Source organism: Macaca nemestrina, chromosome 14 (assembly GCF_043159975.1).
Source record: "Macaca nemestrina isolate mMacNem1 chromosome 14, mMacNem.hap1, whole genome shotgun sequence".
Lineage (NCBI taxonomy): Eukaryota > Metazoa > Chordata > Mammalia > Primates > Cercopithecidae > Macaca > Macaca nemestrina.
Window position 1 is genome coordinate 71,129,716 of NC_092138.1, and position 21,934 is coordinate 71,151,649.

General features: G+C 38.4%; 1 protein-coding gene across 3 annotated transcripts in view; it reads left to right on the forward strand.

The window, feature by feature from the left end:
• Window positions 1-21,934, forward strand: part of LOC105480973 (transmembrane protein with EGF like and two follistatin like domains 1) — a 99,635-nt gene that overhangs the window by 59,885 nt on the left and 17,816 nt on the right. For all 3 annotated transcript variants that reach the window (XM_071078081.1, XM_011740203.3, XM_011740204.3), the window contains exons 6-8: window positions 7,534-7,682; window positions 9,884-9,949; window positions 21,487-21,610. In XM_071078081.1, coding sequence (XP_070934182.1) covers window positions 7,534-7,682; window positions 9,884-9,949; window positions 21,487-21,610 — 339 coding nt within the window. The remainder of the gene's footprint in view (window positions 1-7,533; window positions 7,683-9,883; window positions 9,950-21,486; window positions 21,611-21,934) is intronic.

Sequence of the window (21,934 nt, forward strand, 5' to 3'; positions counted from 1 at the left end):
CTAGACAGAAAAGTTCTCCAAGTCTCTACCTGACCCAGAAGCCCAGCCAGCTTCACCTCTCAATGGCACTTGCCCCTTTGCGGCACCTAGCCCGGGCACTCCGGCAGCCCAGAGAGAACTTTCCCCCCCGACTGAACCCCACAGGTGCTGGTCGGCGCGCCAAGCGCGGGGCCTGCCGAGTGCAGGCTGGGGAGCCTGCGCCCACCTGGGTCTTCTGAGCGCCTGGCGCAGCCCTGGCTCCTCCCTGCGCCTCCTCCTTCACACCTCTCAGTGAGCAGAGGGAGCCGGCTCCCACCTCGGACAGCCCCAGAGAGGGGTCCCCACAGCGCAGCGGCGGGCTAAAGGGCTCCTCAAGCGCAGCCAGAGTGGACGCTGAGGCCCAGGAGGCCGAGGAGGCGCCGAGAGCAAGCGAGGGCTGCTAGCACATTGTCACCTCTTACTACCAGCAAAAGATGAGAATTCCCTTAGCTCCTCATTCTTGCCAGTACTTGGGTTTTGTCCTTGTTTTCGATTTTTGCCAATTTCATGAGTGTGGATGGTATCACATTGTGATTTTAATTTTAATTTTTCTGATTCTTAATGAGGTTGAATATCTTTCACATATGTTGTTCTTATATGTTTCCTCGTTTATTTCTATTTATTTCTTTGCTCCCCTTTCCCATTGATCGCATATAATATTTAAAAAATTGATTTGTATTTATGTATTCTGGATAATACTTATTTGTTGATTATGTGGGCTATAATTATCTTTTTGTTTGTAGCTTGTCTTATTCTCCTTATGGGGCACTGTTTATTTCAAATTCCTCAGTCTTATGTTTGATCTCCTAAATCTTTATCGTTTTTGACTTTTACAGTTAGGTCTTCAATTCATCATGAATTAAGGAAATCATCAAACAGAAAAGGAGAAAAATGATGGACCCCTCCCCATTTATTCATCTTCAAAAGTCTAATTCTGTTACATCTTTTCTTCCATCCTAACCTTTTTTGGGAATAATTTAAAGCAAATCCCAGCATCAAGTCACCTTACCTGTGAAGATTTCAGTTTTGCTGATGTTTTATCTGCTTGGTATATGAGTTGCTGAGAGAGGTGTGTTAAAACCTATCATGGTGGATTCGGCAATTTCTTTTCCCTCCCTCCCTCCCTCCCTCCCTCCCTCCCTTCCTTCCTTCCTTCCTTCCTTCCTCTTTTCTCTCTCTTTCTTTCTTTCTCTCTCTCTCTCTTTCTCTCTTTCTTTCTCTTTCTTGAGATGGAATCTTGCACTGTTGCCCAGGCTGGAGTGCGGTGGTGCTATCTTGGATCACTGCAACCTCCTCCTCCCAAGTTCGAGCAATTCTCCTGCCTCAGCCTCCCAAGTAACTGGGATTACAGGTGCCCGCCACCACACCCAGCTAATTTTTTGTATTTTTAGTAGAGACGGGGTTTCACTGTGTTGGCTAGGCAGGTCTCAAACTCCTCACCTCATGATCTGCCCACCTCAGCCTCCCGAGGTGCTGGGATTACAGGTGTAAGCTACCATGCCTGGCTGGATTTGGCAATTTCTTATTGTGGTTATATCAGTTTTCACTTTTTAGATTTTGAGACTTAAAATGTTTAGAATTGTATTATCCTGCTGAATAAAATATTTTTATTATTATGAAGGGATTTTCTTTAATTCCTATAATCCTTTTTGACCTAAAGTCTTTTATATCTGATATTAAATATAACCATACGAGGTTTCTTCTATGCCAAGGGTGATGTATCTCTTTCACTCTCCTAGTATTTTCAACTTTTGTTATCATCATTTTAACATGTATCTTACAAGCAACATATAGCTGGCTTTTGTATTTTTACCAGCCAACTACCTTTGTTATTTAATTGGAAAATGTGGTCAACTTAAATATATTGTAAATACTGATGTATTTTAATTTTTTCTTATTTTATACTTTTGTCTTGCTTCTCCTTTTTCTTTTCCCTTTCTTGCCTTCTTTTGGATTTTTTTTCTCTAGTCGTTTTGAAGTTATGGATTTTCCTTCTTGTAATGGTACCTCAGCAATTTTAACATGCGTATTCAGCTTATCACAATCTAAATTTGCTTAATGTTACTGTTCTCCTTAAACACTTGAATTTCAATTTCTCCAAACTTGTGTGCTATTGTTATCATCATGTATTTTAATTTCCAGCTTAAAAAAATTTAACCACACAGAGCACCGTTGTTCTTATATTACCCATGTGTTTAGACCTTTGTTCTTCATTTATATTTGCATCTCAGACTTTCCTTAAAGGATCATTTTTCTATTGTCTTTAGAATTTCCTTTACTGACAGTCAGCAGGTGACAAATTTTGTAAGTTTGTATTCCTTCCAAGTTCCTTTTATTTTATTATTTTTTATTCTCAAAAGATTTGTCTTAAATAGAATTCTATTCTACCTTAGCACATAGGAGGTACTATTTCACTTTTAGCTATAAACAATTTGGCTTCAGTATTGCTTTTGAAAAGTCAGTTTTTCCTCTTATTCTTACTCCACTGAAGGTAATCTTTCTCTTCTTTCTGGCTGCTTTTAAAATTTTCTTTTTCTCATTATAAAATTCCACTATGATATTTCAGTATGCGGATCCATTTTTAGTAATCCTGTTTGGGATTCATTGGGCTTCTTGGATATTTAGATGAGTATCTTTTTTAGTTTTAAAAAGTTTGAAGAGAAGTTGCTGAGAATATTTTCCTGCCTCATTTTCTTAACTCCTGGAATGCTAATCAGATTTTTGTTACATCTTCTGACTCTTCCATGTCTCTCTCTCTCTCTCTCTCTTTTTTTTTTTTTTTTTTTTTTGAGACGGCGTTTCACTATTGTTGCCCAGGCTGGAGTGCAGTGGCACGATCATGGCTCAGTGCAACCTCCGCCTCCTGGGTTCAAGGGATTCTCCTGCCTCAGCCTCCCAAGTAGCTGGGATTACAGGCATGCACCACCATGCCTGGCTAATTTTGTATTTTTAGTAGAGACGAGGTGTCTCCATGTTGGTCAGGCTGGTCACAAACTCCTGACATCAGGTAATTCGCCCACCTTGGCCTCCCAATGTGCTGGGATTACAGGGGTGAGCCACTGCACCCAGCCCATGGCTCTTTTTTAAATATGCACCATGTCTTTGACTCTCTGCTGTGGTCTCGTTAATTTCCTCTGACCTGTGTTCTAATTCACTTATTCTTTAGTTTCTCTAATCTACTGTTAAATCTGCCCATTGCATTTCTTGTATCTAGTAATATGTTGTTTATTTCTGGAAGTTCTGTTTGGTTCTTTCAAAAATGGACTTCTTTTCATGTTGTTTTATCTCTTTGTTGTGGGTATGTGACTGAATGTGTCTCTGTGGGCTGAGCTGCATATTTTTCTCAGAATTGTATCTGTGGAAAATCATTTAGGTCTAGGGTGAAATTGAGTTTCTCCAGAGAAGACTGCATTTGCTTCTGTCATTTGCCTACAGCAGGGGTGTCCAATCATTTGACTTCCCTGGGACACATTGGAAGAAGAATAATTGTCTTGGGCTGCACATTAAAATAAACTAACAATAGCTAATGAGTTATACACACACACACACACACACACACACACACCCCTCATAATGTTTTAAGAAAGTTTATGAATTTGTGTTGGGCTGCATTCAAAGCCTTCCTGGGCTGTGGGTTGGACAAGCTTGGCCTAGAGCCTCTTTTAGTCCTTGACTCCTTAAAATTAATTCTGGGTTTGAGATTTTTCAAAACAACCAAGTAGTATTTTAAGTTGTAGTTATCTGTGTGAGGGCTGGCTTGTGGCTTTGAATTCTCAGGTGAGCTGGTTTTCTTTTCGTTTTTCAAATTTATGGGTCAGTGCAACCTTTTTAATTTTTTAAATAGTCCCTTTGGAATATGACAGCTCATTTCCAGTTTACCTTCATGCTGAGGGAGATATATATATATATATATATATACACACACACACACACATACACACACACACACACATATTTAAAGATATAACTTTTTTAGGGTCTCCAGACTCCCTACTTTAGGTGGGTCAGTGTTCTTTGTCTCCTGTTCCCAGAGGCCATCTTAGGTGGATCAGTGTTCTTTATCTTCTGTTCCCAGAGGCCTTTATTAGTCTGTTTTCACGCTGCTGATAAAGACACTGGGCAATTTGCAAAAGAAAGGGTTTAATTGCACTTCACAGTTCCACGTGGCTGGGGAGGCCTCACAATCATGGCGGGAGACAAAGAGGACCAAGTCACATCTTACATGGATGGTGGCAGGCAAAGAGAGAGCTTGTGCAGAGGAACTCCTATTTTTTAAAGCATCAGATCTTGTGAGACTCATTCACTATCATATGAATAGTGCAGGAAAGACCCATCCCCATAATTCAGTCACCTCCTACCTGGTTCCTCCCATGACATGTGGGAATTGTGGGAGTTACAGTTTAAGATGAGATTTGGGTGGAGACACAGCAAACCATATCATTCCCCTGCTTGCCCCTCCCAAATCTCATGTCCTCACATTTCAAAACCAATCTTGCCTTCCCACCAGTCACCCAAAGTCTTATCTCATTTCAGCATTAACTCAAAAGTCCACAGTTTAGCATCTCATCTGAGACAAGGCAAGTCCTTTCTGCCTATAAGCCTGTAAAAGCAAAAGCAAATTAGTTACTTCCTAGATACCAAGGGGGTACAGGCATTGGGTAAATACAGCCATTCCAAATGGGAGAATTTGGCCAAAACAAAGAGGCTATAGGCCCCATGCAGGGCGGTCAAATCTTAAAGCTCTAAAATGATCTCCTTTGACTCCATATCTTGTAACTGGGTTATGCTGATGCAAAAGGTGGGTTCCCATGGTCTTGGGCAGCTCCACCTCTGTGGCTCTGCAGGGTACAGGTGACTCTGCAGGGTACAGCCTCCGTCTTGGCTGCTTTCATGGGCTGGCCTTGAGTGTCTGTGGCTTTTCCAGATGCACAGTGCAAGCTGTCAGTGGATCTGTCATTCTGGGATCTGGATGACGGTGGCCCTCTCCTCATAGCTTCACTAGGTGATGCCCCATTAGAGACTCTTTGTGGGGGCTCTGACCCCACATTTCCCTTCCATGCTGCCCTAGCAGAGGTTCTCCATAAGGCCCCACCCCTGCAGCAAATTTCTACCTGGGCATTCAGGCATTTCCATACATCCTCTGAAATCTAGGTGGAGGTTCCCAAACCCCAGTTCTTGACTTCTCTGTACCTGCAGGCTCAACACCATGTGGAAGCTGCCAAGGCTTGGGGCTTGCACCTTCTGAAGCCACAGCCCAAGCTCTACATTGGCCCCTTTCAGCCATAGCTAGAGCAGCTGAGATGCAGGGCACCCAGTCCCTAGGCTGCACAGAGCACGGGGACCCTGGGCCCTACCCAGGAAACCATTATTTCCTCCTATAATGGTAGGGGCTGCCATGAAGACCTCTGACATGCCATGGAGACATTTTCCCCATTGTTTTGGGGATTAACATTTGACTGCTTGTAACTTATGCAAATTTCTGCAGCTAGCTTGAATTTCTTCTCAAAAAAATGGGATTTTCTTTTCTATCACATAGGCTGCAAATTTTCTGAACTTTTAAGCTTTGCTTCCCTTATAAAACTGAATGCCTTTAATAGCACCCAAGTCACCTCTTGAATGCTTTGCTGCTTAGTTATTTCTTCCGCCAGATACCCTAAATCATCTCTCTCAATTTCAGAGTTTTACAGATCTCTAGGGCAGGGGCAAAATACCACCAATCTCTTTGCTGAAACATAACAAGAGTCACTTTGCTCCAGTTCCCAACAAGTTCCTCATTTCCATCTGTGATCACCTCAGCCTGGACTTTATTGTTTGTGCCACTGTCAGCATTTTCGTCAAAGCCATTCAACCAGTCTGTAGGAAGTTCCAAACTTTCCCACATTTTCCTGTCTTCTTCTGAGCCCTCCAAACTGTTCCAACTCCTGCCCATTATCCAGTTCCAAAGTCACTTCCACATTTTCAGGTATCTTTTTGGCAGCACCCCACTCTACTGTTACCAATTTATTATATTAATCTGTTTTCACGCTGCTGATAAAGATACACCTGAGACTGGGCAAAAGAAAGAGGTTTAACTGGACTTACAGTTCCACATGGCTGGGGAGGCCTCACAATCATGGCAGAAGGCAAGGAGGAGCAAGTCACATCTTACGTGGATGGCAGCAGGAAAAAAGAGTGCTTGTGCAGAGAAACTCCCATTTTTAAAACCATCAGATCTCATGACACTCATTCACTATCACGAGAACAGCACAGGAAAGACCTGCCCCCATAATTCAGTCACCCCCCACCAGGAGTTACTATTCAAGATGAAATTTGGGTAAGGACACAGCCAAACCACATCAGGCCTGCAAAGCCAAAAAATTGGTAAGTGAATTTACCCAGTTTGGCAAATGCCTTCAAAGTGAAAATCAGCTTTAGAGAGCTCAGTTGGCCCTTCTCTGTTCCTGTGTTCCTATAACTTCTGTCCTAAATATTTCTGACTTTCTTACCAACTTGTGAGTGTATTTAAGAGAATGTTTTTAAATGTTTGCCCAGTATTTTCTGTTGTTTTTATCAGGAAGGTTAGTAAAGGTTCCTAGTCCTCTGTGTTACTATAAACAGGAGAGTCTCTATATTTTTATTTTTGTTTCTCTATTCCCAACTAGATTGTATCATTCTTGAGGGGAGTGATCTTGCTTTGGACTTCTTTCACCTTCTCCGTAGTACAACACTCAGTGTTCAGTGGACATTCAGTTACATAGGTAGACATGTAGCTAGAAAACACTTTTGAGGGTCTCTGTTTTACGTATTTCATATCTATTATATTTTTTAACCTTCCCAGTTATTTGGTAAGGTAGGTTATTTATTTATTTAAGACAGGGTCTCACTCTGTCCCCCAGGCTGGAGTACAGTGGTGCAATTATGGATCACTGCAGCGTCAACCTCCTGGGCTTAAGTGATGCTCCTGCCTCAGCCTCCCAAGTAGCGGAGACCACAGGTGCACACCACTGTGCCTGGCTAAGTTTTTTATATTTTGGTCTCAAACTCCTGGGCTCAAGTGATTCTCCTGCCTTGGCCTCTGGAAGTGTTGGGATTACAGGCATGAGCCATCATGCCTGGCCATTATTATTGCCTCCATTTTACTGATCAGTAAACTAAGACTTAGCGGAAGAATTTGGACACAAATCTGGTGATAAGTAGGGGTAGAATTTAGATTCGTGACTATTGACTCATAATTCTGTGTCCTTTCCACTATGCCATTTTGCTTTTTAGTTAATGTCATTGATGTCTCCTGATTACTTTAGCTAGATACGAAAATTCTAGACAAACCACTGGATTCATAATATCTTGCTGAAATTATCTCTAAATCCTCACCTAAATTTTTTTTTAGATATTTGTTTAAGCTTTTATCAGTGACTTAAAACAATATGTTGACCTTCTGTTACAGAAAGCAGAAGAAAGAATTGGTCTTTTTTGCTGTTGCTGCATTGTGAAATATTTTTGTTGTAAAATATAGGTAATTTTTGTCTTTTCCAACAGGTGTGTATGTAATATAGATTGCAGTGGATACAGTTTTAATCCTGTGTGTGCTTCTGATGGGAGTTCCTATAACAATCCCTGTTTTGTTCGAGAAGCATCTTGTATAAAGCAAGAACAAATTGATATAAGGCATCTTGGCCATTGCACAGGTAAAATCCATTTTGTTTATTCAGAGACCCATCTTTACTATTGTATACATATAATTGTACATTTGGTAGTGTTTCAAATTTGCAAAATGAGAAATCCTCGAAGCTTTATTTTATTACTTTGTGTTTCAGATTTTTTAATTACTAATTTAGTTTTTTTTCATTTATTTTCATCTTTTCAAGACATAAACCATGCTTCTTGGTTTTTATTTAGTTAGTTCTTGGTTGCTAACTGATCCTAACATGGAATTATAATTATTATTTATAGTTCTAATGTCATCTCAAATTTGGAATGATTATAGCTGTTTAAGAGTTAGATAACATATTTTAATTTCAGTAAAACTATGGTATTACCATATATTTGTTAAACCTCTTTTTATAGAGCATAATAATTTACTTTGTTTTCCCATTATCTGTATCATGTTTCCCTGTACATATTATGTGTGATTACAGATTTTGGTGTGAAGTTAGAGAATGTAAAGAAAATTTATTGCCTTTTGCTTAAGATTCTTTTTGCCCTTCTTGCTTTTTGTCGTAGCTTGGAAACCATGATACCATATAACAAGGAGTTTTTGTTTTCCACCCCTACTAGAAATATTCAGTCTCTAAAGCCAGAGGTTCCTAATTTTCTTTCCTCAGTAATATTCAGATGAGCTGGGAAGATGGATTATTTCCTTGGTCACATATGTGGGCCAGGCACACACTCATGGACTAGGATTGTACATCTTTCTTGCTTACTGGTTCCCTTCTTCCTCTCTTTTTAGACTTATTAAAGGGATATTATGTTTTTATCTGAGCTGAAGGGAAAAGATTGTAAGCCAAAATTAGGTACATTATATTGGTTACAAATTATTTGTGACACACTACACAATTGATTGCAGTACCTCTGGTCTAAACTACCAAAGAATACCCAAGAAGCTCATCAGACAATTTTTAGGTAGGAGTTGAGTGTGGGCATGATAGAGGACACCATTTGCTGACAGGGATCCCTTGTGGTTAGATGTCCCACTTAGCCTTGATCTTGAAGAAGTATGGTCCCCCCACCCCAATGGGGTGGCATTTAGAGCTTGGGTGGGAAGACTAGCTTAAGGAAGGACTATGTTCTCTGAGGAAAATATGCATGTTTGAATGATACTCTTTGGAATTTCAAGTTCAGAGCACTTGGTCAGTGTATTAGTTCATTCTCACATTGCTATAAAGAATTACCTGAGACTGGGTAATTTATAAAGAAAAGAGGTATAATTGGCTTGCAGTTCCACAGGCTGTACAGGAAGCATGGCTGAGGACCTCAGGAAACACAATCATGGTGGATGGCAAAGAGGAAGCAGGCACATCTTACATGGCAGGAAAAGGAGGAAGAGAGAGCAAAGGGAGAGGTGCCATGCACTTTTATAAACAGCCAGATCTTGTGAGAACTCACTCACTATTATGAGAACAGCAAGGGGGAAATCTGCCACCATGATCCAGTCACCTTCCACAAGGCCCCTCTTCCAACATTGGGGATTACAATTAGACATGAGATTTGGGTGGGGACACGGAACCAAACTATGTCAGTCAAGCTTGAGAGTTTAATTGAAATGCATCCTTTGGAGTGATTGGGCCTTAAGTTTTGTCTTAGTCCCCTCTGTAATCTTTCATCCACAAACTTAACTGTGTCTTTCCTTTGCCTCCCCCACTAGTATTGGGAAGCTTGTGCTTTAAACACGTGGTTATGGCTCATTTATAGTCTTCCCAGTCCAGGTGCAGTTCTCAAATCAGGGGTCATTTTTTATAGTAAGCGTTTCATAACACAGCTGAGAGTCCCCATTTATCTTAATCTGATGTTTCCAGGGTAACAGTGGGTAGGAGAAGGTAAATCTTGAGGCAGTTGTCTTTTAGAGAAAGAAAGGGTTAACCTTTTCTTTTCAGAGTAGGTGTTGTTTTAGTTTGCATAGGAAAGAGTTTTTAAAGGAGGTGACATTGGAGCTGAAGTATAGATGAAACTGACTATTCATCATGCAAAGAGCACGCAAAGAGCACTTATACCTGGGATGCCTTGAGGCCTCAGACAGAAATGACATAATTGTTTTAGAGAATAGTAGACAACGTGAGCAGGATAAGGGGACAGAGGTTAAGAACTTGGAATGATTTGGAATTATTGGGAGTATCATGATATGACTTAACCATTGTATATATCTTAATTTGAGAACCGTTTTCTCTTACAGATACAGATGACAATAGTTTGTTGGGAAAGAAAGATGATGGACTACAATATCGACCAGATGTGAAAGGTACTGAATCATGCGTCTCCAAATTTTGGCCAGCTATGGAAATATGGTCACTAGCTGTCCTTATTAGTTCTGTTTCCATTATAACAACACCTCTAACTTTGCTCTCTATAGTAATATACATAACACAGTTAATTAGTATTAATAGTAACAGAAATAGCCAAAGTGCATCTCATTTTATAAGGTTCTCTCATATGTGCTTTCTTTGATTAAAGCTTGTATTGAGATAATTTTAGATGTACATGCAAGATCTCTCAATATGTTTTATAAAAATCCTCTTTACTCCTCTAGAGTTTCCTGTTAACATGTGCCTGATGCCCAGGTCTTTGAACCTTGTTCCTTTTGCCTGAAACTCTTTATTTCCTTTCCTGATTAATTCCTTTTTATCCTTTTAATCTTACCTTGGAAGTCATTTTATTTTGGGAAATACTCCTTGACTCTTAAGTCTATATTAGATACCTTTCCTGTATACTCCCTTATATAGCCCACTCTATTATAACTGCCTTTTTATTCATCTGTAACCCCCTCTAGGCTATGAGTTCTGTGAGGAGAGGAGAACCTGTCTGTCATGTTCACTCTGTATCCCTAACCCTAGCCGAATATCTGGCACATAAGTAGGTACTCTGTGCTTGTCTAAAGAGTGGATGTGGCTCAAAGAAGCAGTAGGTTTTATTTACACAAGGTCTCATGTAGTAAAGGTCAGAACAGAGGCTGAATTCCAGGTCCCTTGACTTCAAAGCCATTGCTCTTCTTGCTTGTTTTCACACCCATTATTTTGTTTGATTCTTATAACTGCTCTGATAGGTAAGAACCAATGGGAAGATTGAGGATCAATGAGGTTGTATCTGGTTAACTGAAACAGGTCTATATCTTTGGCCTTCTAGGCCAGGACCTCTATATAATCACAGGGTCATCATCTATCCATTTGTTTGGTTATATCATTAAAAGATATGTGATCTACCTTTTATACCTAATTTCTAAACAATATGTAAAATGGGAGTGATAATAGTACCTGTTTCATAGAGTTTCATAAAAACTAAATGAGATAATACATGTTAAGTGCTTTAAACAGTGTCGGATATACTTGTAAGTGTTCAACAAATGGTAGCTGTTATCATTGAGTAATTTGTTACTTCTCTTACTTGAATCATATCAAACCTGAGTTAGATGAGCTCTGAAATATGTCTAATGAGGCTCAAGGATAAGACCAAAGATGGGGTGGGGGTTGGGACAAGGTGGAGCTTAGGAACAAAGTGAGAATGTCTTCATAATAATAAAAAGGTTGGTATGAGCTCCTGAAATATGTCTCCTATGTTGATACACAATACTGTATTTAAAATAGAAAATTTCCTGTGTTCTCGTAGGAGACAAAATAGGTCAGATTCAGTTTTATTCACTATATTGATAGTACTTGACTAGAATAGGAAGGCGATTTTTCAGTATTTGGAAGCTCATACTTAGGGCAGTTTGGGGAATGGTGTGTTCCAAAGCACTTGTGTGCCATTGATAATGGATAATTTAGAGCCTGGGCCACTTTTAAGACACTGAAAATCTTTTACACATAAGAATTGATCTCTAATTTAAATGAAATTATCATAGTTAGTAGATATAATTTATTACATACCTAATTTATACTGGTCATTTTACTGTTTGTAGTTAGAAAGATATCTAAAATATATGCATCTTTAAAGATCTTGTGATATAGTAAGTGCAGATAACCAACTTCTAACAAAGTAGAAACTGATTATTGCTATACGTGCAGTACAGTTTAAAAGTGCAATGGGAATTTAGAAAAGTTGAGGTTAATTTTTGGTGGGGAACAGTGGGAATCTGTGAAATGTTGTGGAAGAAGTGGAACTTGAGTGAACCATGAAGGATGAACAGGAGTCAGAAGGATATCTAAGGATAGGAGAGCGTGAGCATAGATATGCACACAACGCTATGACAGGATGTGTTGGAGAAAGGTAAGGATTCCTTTGGGCTGGAGAATAGGAGGCTTAAGAGGTAGAAGTGGAAGGCAAGGCTAGAAAGATAGCTTGGGGCCAGATTGTGTAGTGTTGAATTCTGTGCTACTCTAGGGAATTTAGACTTTATTTGTGGGCAGTGGGGAATCATTAATATATTTGAAAAAAGCAAGGCTACAAAGTTAACCATTTGAAAGAATGATACCTGGCAGAAATATTGTGCATATTGTATACATTGGGATGGAGGCAGGGATATCAGTTAGGTAAAGTCAAAAGGAATAAACATCTTCTTAGATATGAGAGACAGAGAGTTAAAAATGACTTAAGACTTCAAGCTCAGATGGCTTAGATAATGAATTCTGTTCACAGAACTAAGGATATTAGGTAGGTGAAGGTGTTTGGAATAAAGTAAGGGAGGAGTTGATGGTGGAGATGGTTGACTGTATTTTAGACTTTGAGGTGCTTGTGGAACTCATCCAGGTCACTTTGTTCAGTATAAATTTGTGAATCGTCTTTGGATATAGAGGTGATAACTGAAGCCACAAGAATGAATGAGAGAGAGTTGTGTTGTCTGTTATAGTAGCTACTGGCCACATGTAGCTATTTAAATTTAAATTTAAATGAAATTAGCTTGGACAGCATGGTGAGACCTTGTCTCTAAACAAAATTAACTGGTTGTGGTGGTATGCGATGTGGTCCCAGCTGCTCGGGAGGCTGACGTGGGAGGATGGCTAGAGCCCAGGAGGTCGAGGGTGCAGTGAACTGAGATCGCACCACTACTCTTAAGCATGGGCGACAAAGCAAGACCCTGTTTTGAAAAAAAAAAAAATTAAAAGCATGCTAGCCCTATTTCAGATGTTCAGTAGCCAGATATGACCAGTGACTACCATATGGGACAGCACAGATATAGAACATTTTCAGAGTTGAAGAAAGTTCTGTTGGACGCACTATTATTTAGAAAGGAGAGAAGGTCCAACTTGGGATGAAGCAGAAAGAGGACTGAGAGGAAGAAAATCAAGAAGAGTACACAGAAGCTATGAGGGAAAAGATGACCAGTAGCTTAAAAAGCTACAGAAAGGTATGAGAAGACAAGGACTAAACTATGCTAGAATTTGAAGACAAGGGGATCATTGACAATCTTGGACCAAGTTTCTTCCATGAAGGATGAAAGATGAAACCCAAATCGTAAAAGTGTTCTCACAGGAAATAGAGGTTAAAAGGTAACTCTATTTTTATTGTGTTTGTTTATTTGTTTTTACCTTATTTGCTTTTATTTTATTTTTTGTTCTCACAGCATTTATAGGAGGCCCTTAGTAAATATCCACGTCTGCAACACACAGTCAAGATTGGGTAGGTAAGGCAGTGATCTGGGGATAGAGGCTACAAAATGAAAAGCGGGAACACTGCACCAGCAAGAAGCTGGAAAGATTGGAAGATAGTGCTCAGTAAGAAATGTCTTTTAAAACTTAACTCTTAGAGAAGAGTGCTGGTGAAATGGAGCATTTGAATGTCTAGAATAGCTGCTGAATTAGAGCTTTTCTTGGGCTGTTGGAAAACTTGTGGTAAATATTGAAATTGGAGTGTTAGAAGTTCTGTTGTAGATGTTGAAGTCATAAAGGATATGATTGAGCATGAGTTGTATGGGAGATGGGTATGTGACATTTAGAAAACATGTATCTATGATATATAAACAGAATAGTATAATAAACCTCATATACCCAGTACCCACCTTCAACAGTTACCATAAAGGATGTGATTGAGCATGAGTTGTATGGGAGATGGGTTTGTGACGTTTAGAAAACATGTATTTATGATACATAAACAGAATAGTATAATAAACCTCATAAACCCAGTACCCACCTTCAACAGTTGTCAGCATTGTCATTCTTTGTATACCTCCACCCATGTGATTATCATTATTCTCGTTTTATAGTTTTTAAAGATGTAATTTATAGCACTGAAATGCGCAAATCTTGATCAATGGATATACTTCACATATACCATACCTTATAATCAATACCATTTCCACCTGCAGGAAGTTTCTTTGTGGTATATGACATTTTAATGTGACCATTTTGATTCAAAAATATGCTCATACAGCCTATAATCTAACCATACCACCCTTTTTATTATTATGAAGATATTCTCACTTTGTTCCTAAGCTCCACCTTATCCCAAACCCCACCCCATCTTTGGTCTCATCCTTGAGCCTCATTAGTCTCTCCTCCTGCTGCTGGCCAGGGATACCTGAGATAGCGAGATACTGATATCATTTCCATTACTGGTGACTGTTTAGATATTTCGGTCCAGCCCTTTTGATGTGCCCTTTTAAAAATGATTTTGACAGATATGCCTCATCAAAAGGAAAGACTGTGAGCCAAACGCTAAGATCAATGAAGGAAATCAGAGAATGTCATGGAGGTTGGTGGAGAGTCATGCAGAGGATGATTAGCAGGCTCCTAAGAGAGGAAGGTGCTGGGGAGCTGAGAGTGGAATGCTGGGCTGGAAGTGACAGTGGTGAGCACATCAGGGGAAGAGGGAAGGAAGGGAATCTAGGAAGTAATGTGGTCTTGGTACATCAGGAAGATGAAAGGACTATTTTCTAAGGGAGTAGTTGAGGTAGATGAACTTATTCATGTTAGAAGGGGTGTTTCTCTGAGCACAGTGGGCAGGCTAGGAAAGGAGGAATCAGGGCTGGTATGGAGGACGGTGGGGTTTAGAATTGGGAGAGTGGGAGGCATTGGAGTGTGGGCAGTAGTTTACATAGCGGAAGATAATTCCTTAATGGAGTCCGAGCAGACTGTGGTTAGGGAAGGATGTGTGGAGGGATATGTTAGTGATGAAGGCTGGGGGGTGCAGGGTAGTATAGCGGAAGCAAGACAGAATATTTTGAATTTTTTAACTGTAGAGATTTATAGAAATAATGAGCCCTAGGGTTACTGATGCAGTGTTGATATAGTTGTGACCTCGGCAGTTTACCTTCCAGGTATGTGTCTCCATTGCTAATAGCAACTCCTCATGCTTTATTTTGGTTGTACACTGTTGGACCAGGACAGATAGCCAGTGGAACAAGCCTTTGCAGATAAGCCATCTGGTACTGGGTTTTTTCATAACATCATCCCTTAGAACCACAACTATCCTTTGTATTTGAAAGCACTGCAGCTGGTGGTGGATTTGTTTCTGAATGCCTCTGTGGGTGAAAGGAGCCATTTGGTGACCAAGTATACTTTTTGTATTGTACATACACACACACACACACACACACTGTTCAGAGACTAGCAGTTGCAGTTGTTGTTCATCGTGCCTGTCACCACTTGACTAAGGGCTTGTTTAGGCAGGATCATTCTGTGCTCAGTTCTTACTGTGTGCAGGTGACATCTCTGCTGTTGTTTCTGAAACCATGTTATGTTACATCTTTTGAGCCTTTTTATTTTTCCTTTTTGAAGTTGGCTAATTTACTTGGCCTGGAGAGCAGGTGCTTGGCCATTCTGCTTTTTATCTGTTTCCTACACATCTCCTAGGATAGCTTGGAGAAATAATACTGTAATGGCTAAGAGCTTGCCCTCTGGAGTCAGACTTGGTCTGTGCCTACTAGCTGTGTGTCTTGATTTCTCTGAGCCTCATTGATCACATCTGTAATTAGGGACAGTAATATCTACTACCTAAGATCACTATGAATATTAAACACTGTGTTACTGAGTTCAATGTCAGTGTTATTATGGTTATTTTTAAAACTTTTGTTTCCTAGTTTCATGTTCAGTAACCTGGCTGTGCTCAACAGTCTCACCATTGGTGGGTTAGTTATCTGTCTTGCCATTTAATATTATTGTTCATAAGTGACATCAGTAGGATATTCTTTCATTTAATAGTTATTAATCAAGTGCCCTACTATGTGCCAGGTGCTTTCACATATTTGTGTTATTTAGTTCTCATAACAATCAAGTTTATCCTCATTTTGCAGATGAAGAAGCTGAAACTGCAGGAGTTTTGCCCATATAGAATGGCAGAACAGCGACTGGAATTCAGACTTGCTGGCCCTAAATGCTGCTACTTCCCTTTGTACCATGATTCCAGAATTCTTTTCTGCCTCCTTGCTTTCTTAATTACCTTTATATATTTAATCCCCTCTGAGCTATTACCTTGGTGAACCTTAATACTTCTTCTCGAGTCTGGATCTTTTTCTAAGCACTGGTTTCACATATTCAGTTGCCTTGTACTTACTTGTTTGTTTTGCCATTGCTTCAAACTTGTGGAACTACCATAGTGCCTGGAACATAATAGATGCTTAAAAAATACTTTTTGAATGACTGGAGATCTAAACTTGAACTCAGCTTACTACATTCTCTCTACAGAACCCCCATCGTTAGGCTCACATTTGGAGTCATTTTTACATAATTCTGTATTACAAGCATCTTCAATAAAGAGAACAATTTTGTTCTACTGAACACTTAAATGTACAGGAGTTAGTACTGGGTACCACTCTTCAAGATAGTTGTAAATTGTTGGAATAGGAATGGGACTGGGAAAATCTGAGCTTAAAAATAGAAGATTGGTTAATAGAGGGGAGAGGGTAAACAGATGTGAGGAAGTCTGCATCAAGTTGAAGCGAGATTTCATTCAACATAAAGAAAATCTGATGGTATTAGAATGAACCATATTACGAGTTTTGGAAGTGTTCAAGTAGACATAGGCTCTGAGGGTTATAAAATGAAAGATACTCCTTTATCAAACCAGATGGCCTCCAAGGACCCTTCCAGATCTGAGTTTCTGAGCTCATTCACTTTCCAAAACATCCTCAAACCATTTTTATTTTTTCTGTGTGTCTAGTGTCTACTCCTACTGCTGAGATTTAGCTTAGCTTTTTATTGCCACAAGTTTGGATTATGTACTAACTTTCTTTATTTTTTTGAGACACAGTCTGGCTCTCTCACCTAGGCTGGAGTGCAGTGGTGTGATCTCAGCTCACTGCAACCTCCACCTTCTGGGTTCAAGCGATTCTTGTGCCTTAGCCTCCCGAGTAACTCGAGTTACAGGTGTGTACCACCATTCCCAGTTAATGGATTATGTATTAACCTTTTAATTGGTCACCTGATAGATATATCAGGTGATATATATAAAATATATATGTATAATATATATAATATTATACATATATATGTATAGATGATATATATGTATAATATATTATATATATTATATATATTATATATATTATACATATATATATATCATCTTCCTAGTTCCCTTGCCCCATTATCTTGTATGCTGGTATCCAATTAATTATTTTAATATCTTTATTGAGATACCATTTACATGCCATTAAGTTCACCTGTTTATAAAGTGTGCAATTCAGTGGTTTTTAGTATATTTACAGAGTTGTAAAAGTGTTATCATAATCTAATTTTAGAACATTTCCTTCACCCCTAAAAGAACTTCCACACCCATTATTAGTCACTCCCCATTCACTTAACCACCAGCTCTAGGCAACTATCTCAACTAATTTTCATGTAAAACCCGGCTTTCCTTGTGCTGTCTTCAAAAGGCCTTTAGTGTCTTCCTTGTCCATATGATGAAGAAAACATGTCTTACCTAGAATTAAAATTTTTCCATAATCTAGTTTCAGCCTACTTTTCCAACTTTGACATATACCCTTCCCCAGTCTGAATGTATCATACTCTACCTAGGTTGCTACTCTTTGTTCTTAAGAATGCCATGTGCATTATAGCTTCCCTTTGGCTTCCACCGTTCCTCTGTCTAATCTATTTATGCTTTGAGTCTTAACTTGAGTCCTACCCTATCAATAAATCCTTTAGCCTCCAGTGAGTTCTCCTTTCAATTTGAACTTCCATAGCACCTAGTGTTATAAAACCATCTTTTGCCGTTTAATTGTAAACTGCCACATGGGACCCCTTCCCTTGTGTTATTCAGTTTTTCATGTGTATATGCTGATTTTCTGAATTGACTTTAAGCTTCTTGAGGGCAAGGACCATGCATGCCTTTTTTTTTTTTTTTTTAATATCCTCTGTAGCTTAGCTGAGCATGTAGCTATGCCCAGAAATAGTATGTATGTTTAATGGGATGAATAAAGTTGGCATTGAGCGGAATATTAGACTCTGTGAATTTGGATGTTGGCAGAAGTTTCAAAGCCTTATTAGACATGTTCATGTTTTATATAGCTTCACTTTGCCTACAGCTTGATACCACATTCTTTCATTACTTCATTCAGTGTATGTTTATTGGTGCCATACTTTTCCTATTAATTTCTCAAAACTTTGTTTTTAATTTAGTTAACTTTCTCTGACTGCTTTCACCTAGCTGAGTTCTCTGATAGCTCTCAGCTCTGCGTTATTCTTGAAATTCCTTGCTGTTTAAAGAACTTCCTTATGGTACGTTAGTACATTACCACAGCCTCTACAGACCTGCACAGTCCTATTACTAGGACTTTATCCTTATAGGACTTTATTATCATAGGTTGGTGCATAACCTTATTCTCTATAGTCCCATTGTTATACCCTTTCATGGCCATGTTCTGAGAAATGCTATGGGAGATGACTGCTTTCCTCAGTTCACTTATGGTCTGATGGGGAATGTAGAGTGGCATTTTTAGTTTAAAACTGTAGCAAGAAAAGTATATTTGATTTCAGTTATTTGGTTTCTGATAAACTATTTCTCATCAAAGCTAAATTACTTTAGGAAAGTCTTCTGCTTGGATCACAAGTATTAATAAATAAAAGATATGATAATTAAGTTTTGACCTCTGTTAGGAAACACAGGATAGGACTACTACAGACAGTCTAGTTCATGAAGGGATTCAAGATAGAAACCTTTATTGGATAATAATTTTGTCAATGGAAAACAACAAAGATACAATTTATAACTGTTTTTTTTCTCCCTTTACCAGGAGAAAATTAGAATTTATTCATTTAACAAACATTTGTTGAGCACGAAATAATACTTGGTAATACTTATTTGTTAAGTACTTATTGTTTGCCAGGCATTGTTCTAAGTTCTGTAAACACTTACATATTTAATACACTAAATACATTATCTCATTTAGGCCTCAAAACAACCCTACAAGAAGTAGACATCATTATCATCTTCATTTCTCAGATTAAGAAACTGAGGGCCAGAAATAGTTAAGTAACTGCCTTTAGGTCACACAGCTAGAGAGTGTTGTAACCAGGATTCAAACCTAGGCAGTCTGACTCTAGAGCTGTGTTCTTAGCCATTATATGTACTACATTCTAAGTGTTAGGAGTTATACAGAAATGAATAACACAAGCAGCCAGATTATTAAGGAGCTCACAGTCTTATAGTAGAGGCTGACTTAAAAAACCCAAATAGCAATAAAACAGGCAGTACTGTGAGTGTTATAATAGAGGAGTAAGTGCTCAGGATCATAGCAACCCAGAAGAGGGCTTGATTTCTTTTGCCATGGCAGAATCATAGTCTGGGAGCTGGAGGAGACCTTATAAGCCCTTTGACGACAGGATATGTTTTCATTTTTGTATTCCCAGCACCTAGCAGAGTGCCCAGCATATACAAGGTGATCAGTAGATGATAAATTAGTGATCTGTTTTGCACTTTCCATTATGATAGCTACTAGGCTCATGTTGCTATTGAGCACTTGAAATGTGGCTAGTCAGAATTTAGATCTTTTGTGGGTATAAAATATCAGAATTTGGAGACTTATTTTAAAAAGTAAGAATATTTCAATTTTTAATACTGGTAATATGTGAAAATGTTATTTATTGGCTATACTGGATTACATTATATGATTAAAATTAATTTACTTGTTTCTATTTACTTTTTAAAATCTGGGCTACTAGAAAATATAAAATTACATATGTGTCTTGTACTATACCTGTGTTGGGTAGTGCTGGTCTCATTCAGCTCCCTCAGAGAGAATAAGTGATTTGAACAAGGTCACAAAGCAGTAAAGACATTTTTTAAATTGAGAATTTGTATGTTAGATTCCCTGACTTTTAGATCTGTTCTCTTTCTAGGCATAAATTAAATTAGCACAATGTAAATATATATACTTTGAGGAAAAATAATATCATTTTGGTCTTGTTTCTCTCTGCTTTAGTTCCACTATCACTGACCTCAATAATCATTAAGGTTTTTTTCTGTCTATATGTAAATTTTTATCCTCAGAAAATCTGTATTTTTGGTTCTCAGGGTTTTTTTACACTTGACACCTCTATTCTCACTTCTCCCTTGATCTTCCTCTTAATCTTCCCCATACACATACATACAACTCACTATTTCATTCCTTTTTAATTTGTTTCCATTAACATTAAAAAATTTTTATTAGCACCTTTTATTTGTATTTTGGGGAGATAGGCCCTGTGATGTTACATGATATACTGTTTAAATAGCTGGTTATTTTGGTGGTATTTTACTTGCATTTGTTATCTCCTTTAATCCTCTCAAAACTGCATGAAGTATAGGTCCTATTATTCTGAGTTTACAGTTATGAAGTCTCAGGTTTAAGAGGGTAGTATGCTGAAGGTACGGCTATAGTGCACAGAATCTGTTAGCTAGAACTGTGTAAGATAGAAATGGCAGGAAGCCTGGGGATTTTCCTGCACATGGACAGGCCTGTAAATATTGGGGAATTCTGGGTCCTTCGAGCTTAGGATTAATGTATTGGTGCATATACCAAAAAAAGTATAAAAATTCATTCCCAAATTTATTTGTGTATGTGTGTGTGCATATGTGAGTATGTGATGTATATATGGAGAATGACTGAATGAGTGAATGAATCTGATTGATTTTGAAGACCAAGTTCCTATGTTTTCATCTTTCCTGACCCGTTCCATCTCTCCTTCCTGACTCTCTTCCTTTTCTTCACTTCAGTTCAGTTCAAATCATTATACTTAAGTCTGAGCAGATGTTCATCAACATGTTGATAGTGTTTTATTTTTGGAGAGTGAGATCTCAGGTTATTTTGAATTTCTTTTTTAACCTCTATATTATTTGAATTTTTAAAATAATGACCATATACTAAGAAAAACTATATGAAAAGAGCAGCAAAGCTATTTTCACTTGGAAAAAAATGAATATGCTTGATAATTTTCATTCCGAAAATAAACCTTTCACCCTAAAATTCCAGAATCCCATTACTTGCTCTCTGTCATTCAGTGTTCTTTGGCCTCAATTTCATAGCCCTCAAATAGATGATTAAGTTCATTCCCCAAAAGCCATTTCTGTGTACACCATCTCTCTGTCACAGAGGTGAACTTTCTTCTAGAGCTAGCATTTTTTTCTTTAGCAAAGGTGTTTAGTTTTCTTTGCCAGATTGTTTTTAAACAACGGTAACTCTTAGCGGTCACATTCTGCAAGTATTTTTAAATGCTTTGAATCTAAAGTTTACCGCTGTGTTTATGGCATAATAGGAATTAGAAAAGACCCTGGATCTGATCTAACCCCTTATCTGATAAATTTTCTTTTCAAATTGCCAGTAGGTGGTTGACAGCAAGTGGATTCATTTGCTGTTTCAGAACATTTGAAAAGTCCTTATTTTTCAGCTTGCGTTTCATTGTTGAATGATCTGGTTTATGTTCTTTTAAGATGCTAATGATCAAAGAGAAGATGTTTATATTGGAAACCACATGCCTTGCCCTGAAAACCTCAATGGTTACTGCATCCATGGAAAATGTGAATTCATCTATTCTACTCAGAAGGCTTCTTGTAGGTAAGTCAGTGCTTCCAGATCAGTGGTGAGCATTTTTTTTCATCAGTGGTTGTTGCTCTATAGAAGGGAATGAAATGTAGGCTAAATATTACCAAAAAGTAGTGTTTATTTGCAGTAGACAAGTAAAAAAATAAATCAGCAGCATCATTTGGAAAACTGGCAAGTAATATGCAGAAAACAAAAAACAATTTTTTAAAGGGCTTTGAGATTATGGGCAAATTTAAAATATAATACTATGCATTTTTAATATAAAAAATAAATGTGCCATATTCCAACACTATTTTGGTTTTTAGGCAATCTGTCACAAGGTGGTTGAGGGACTAA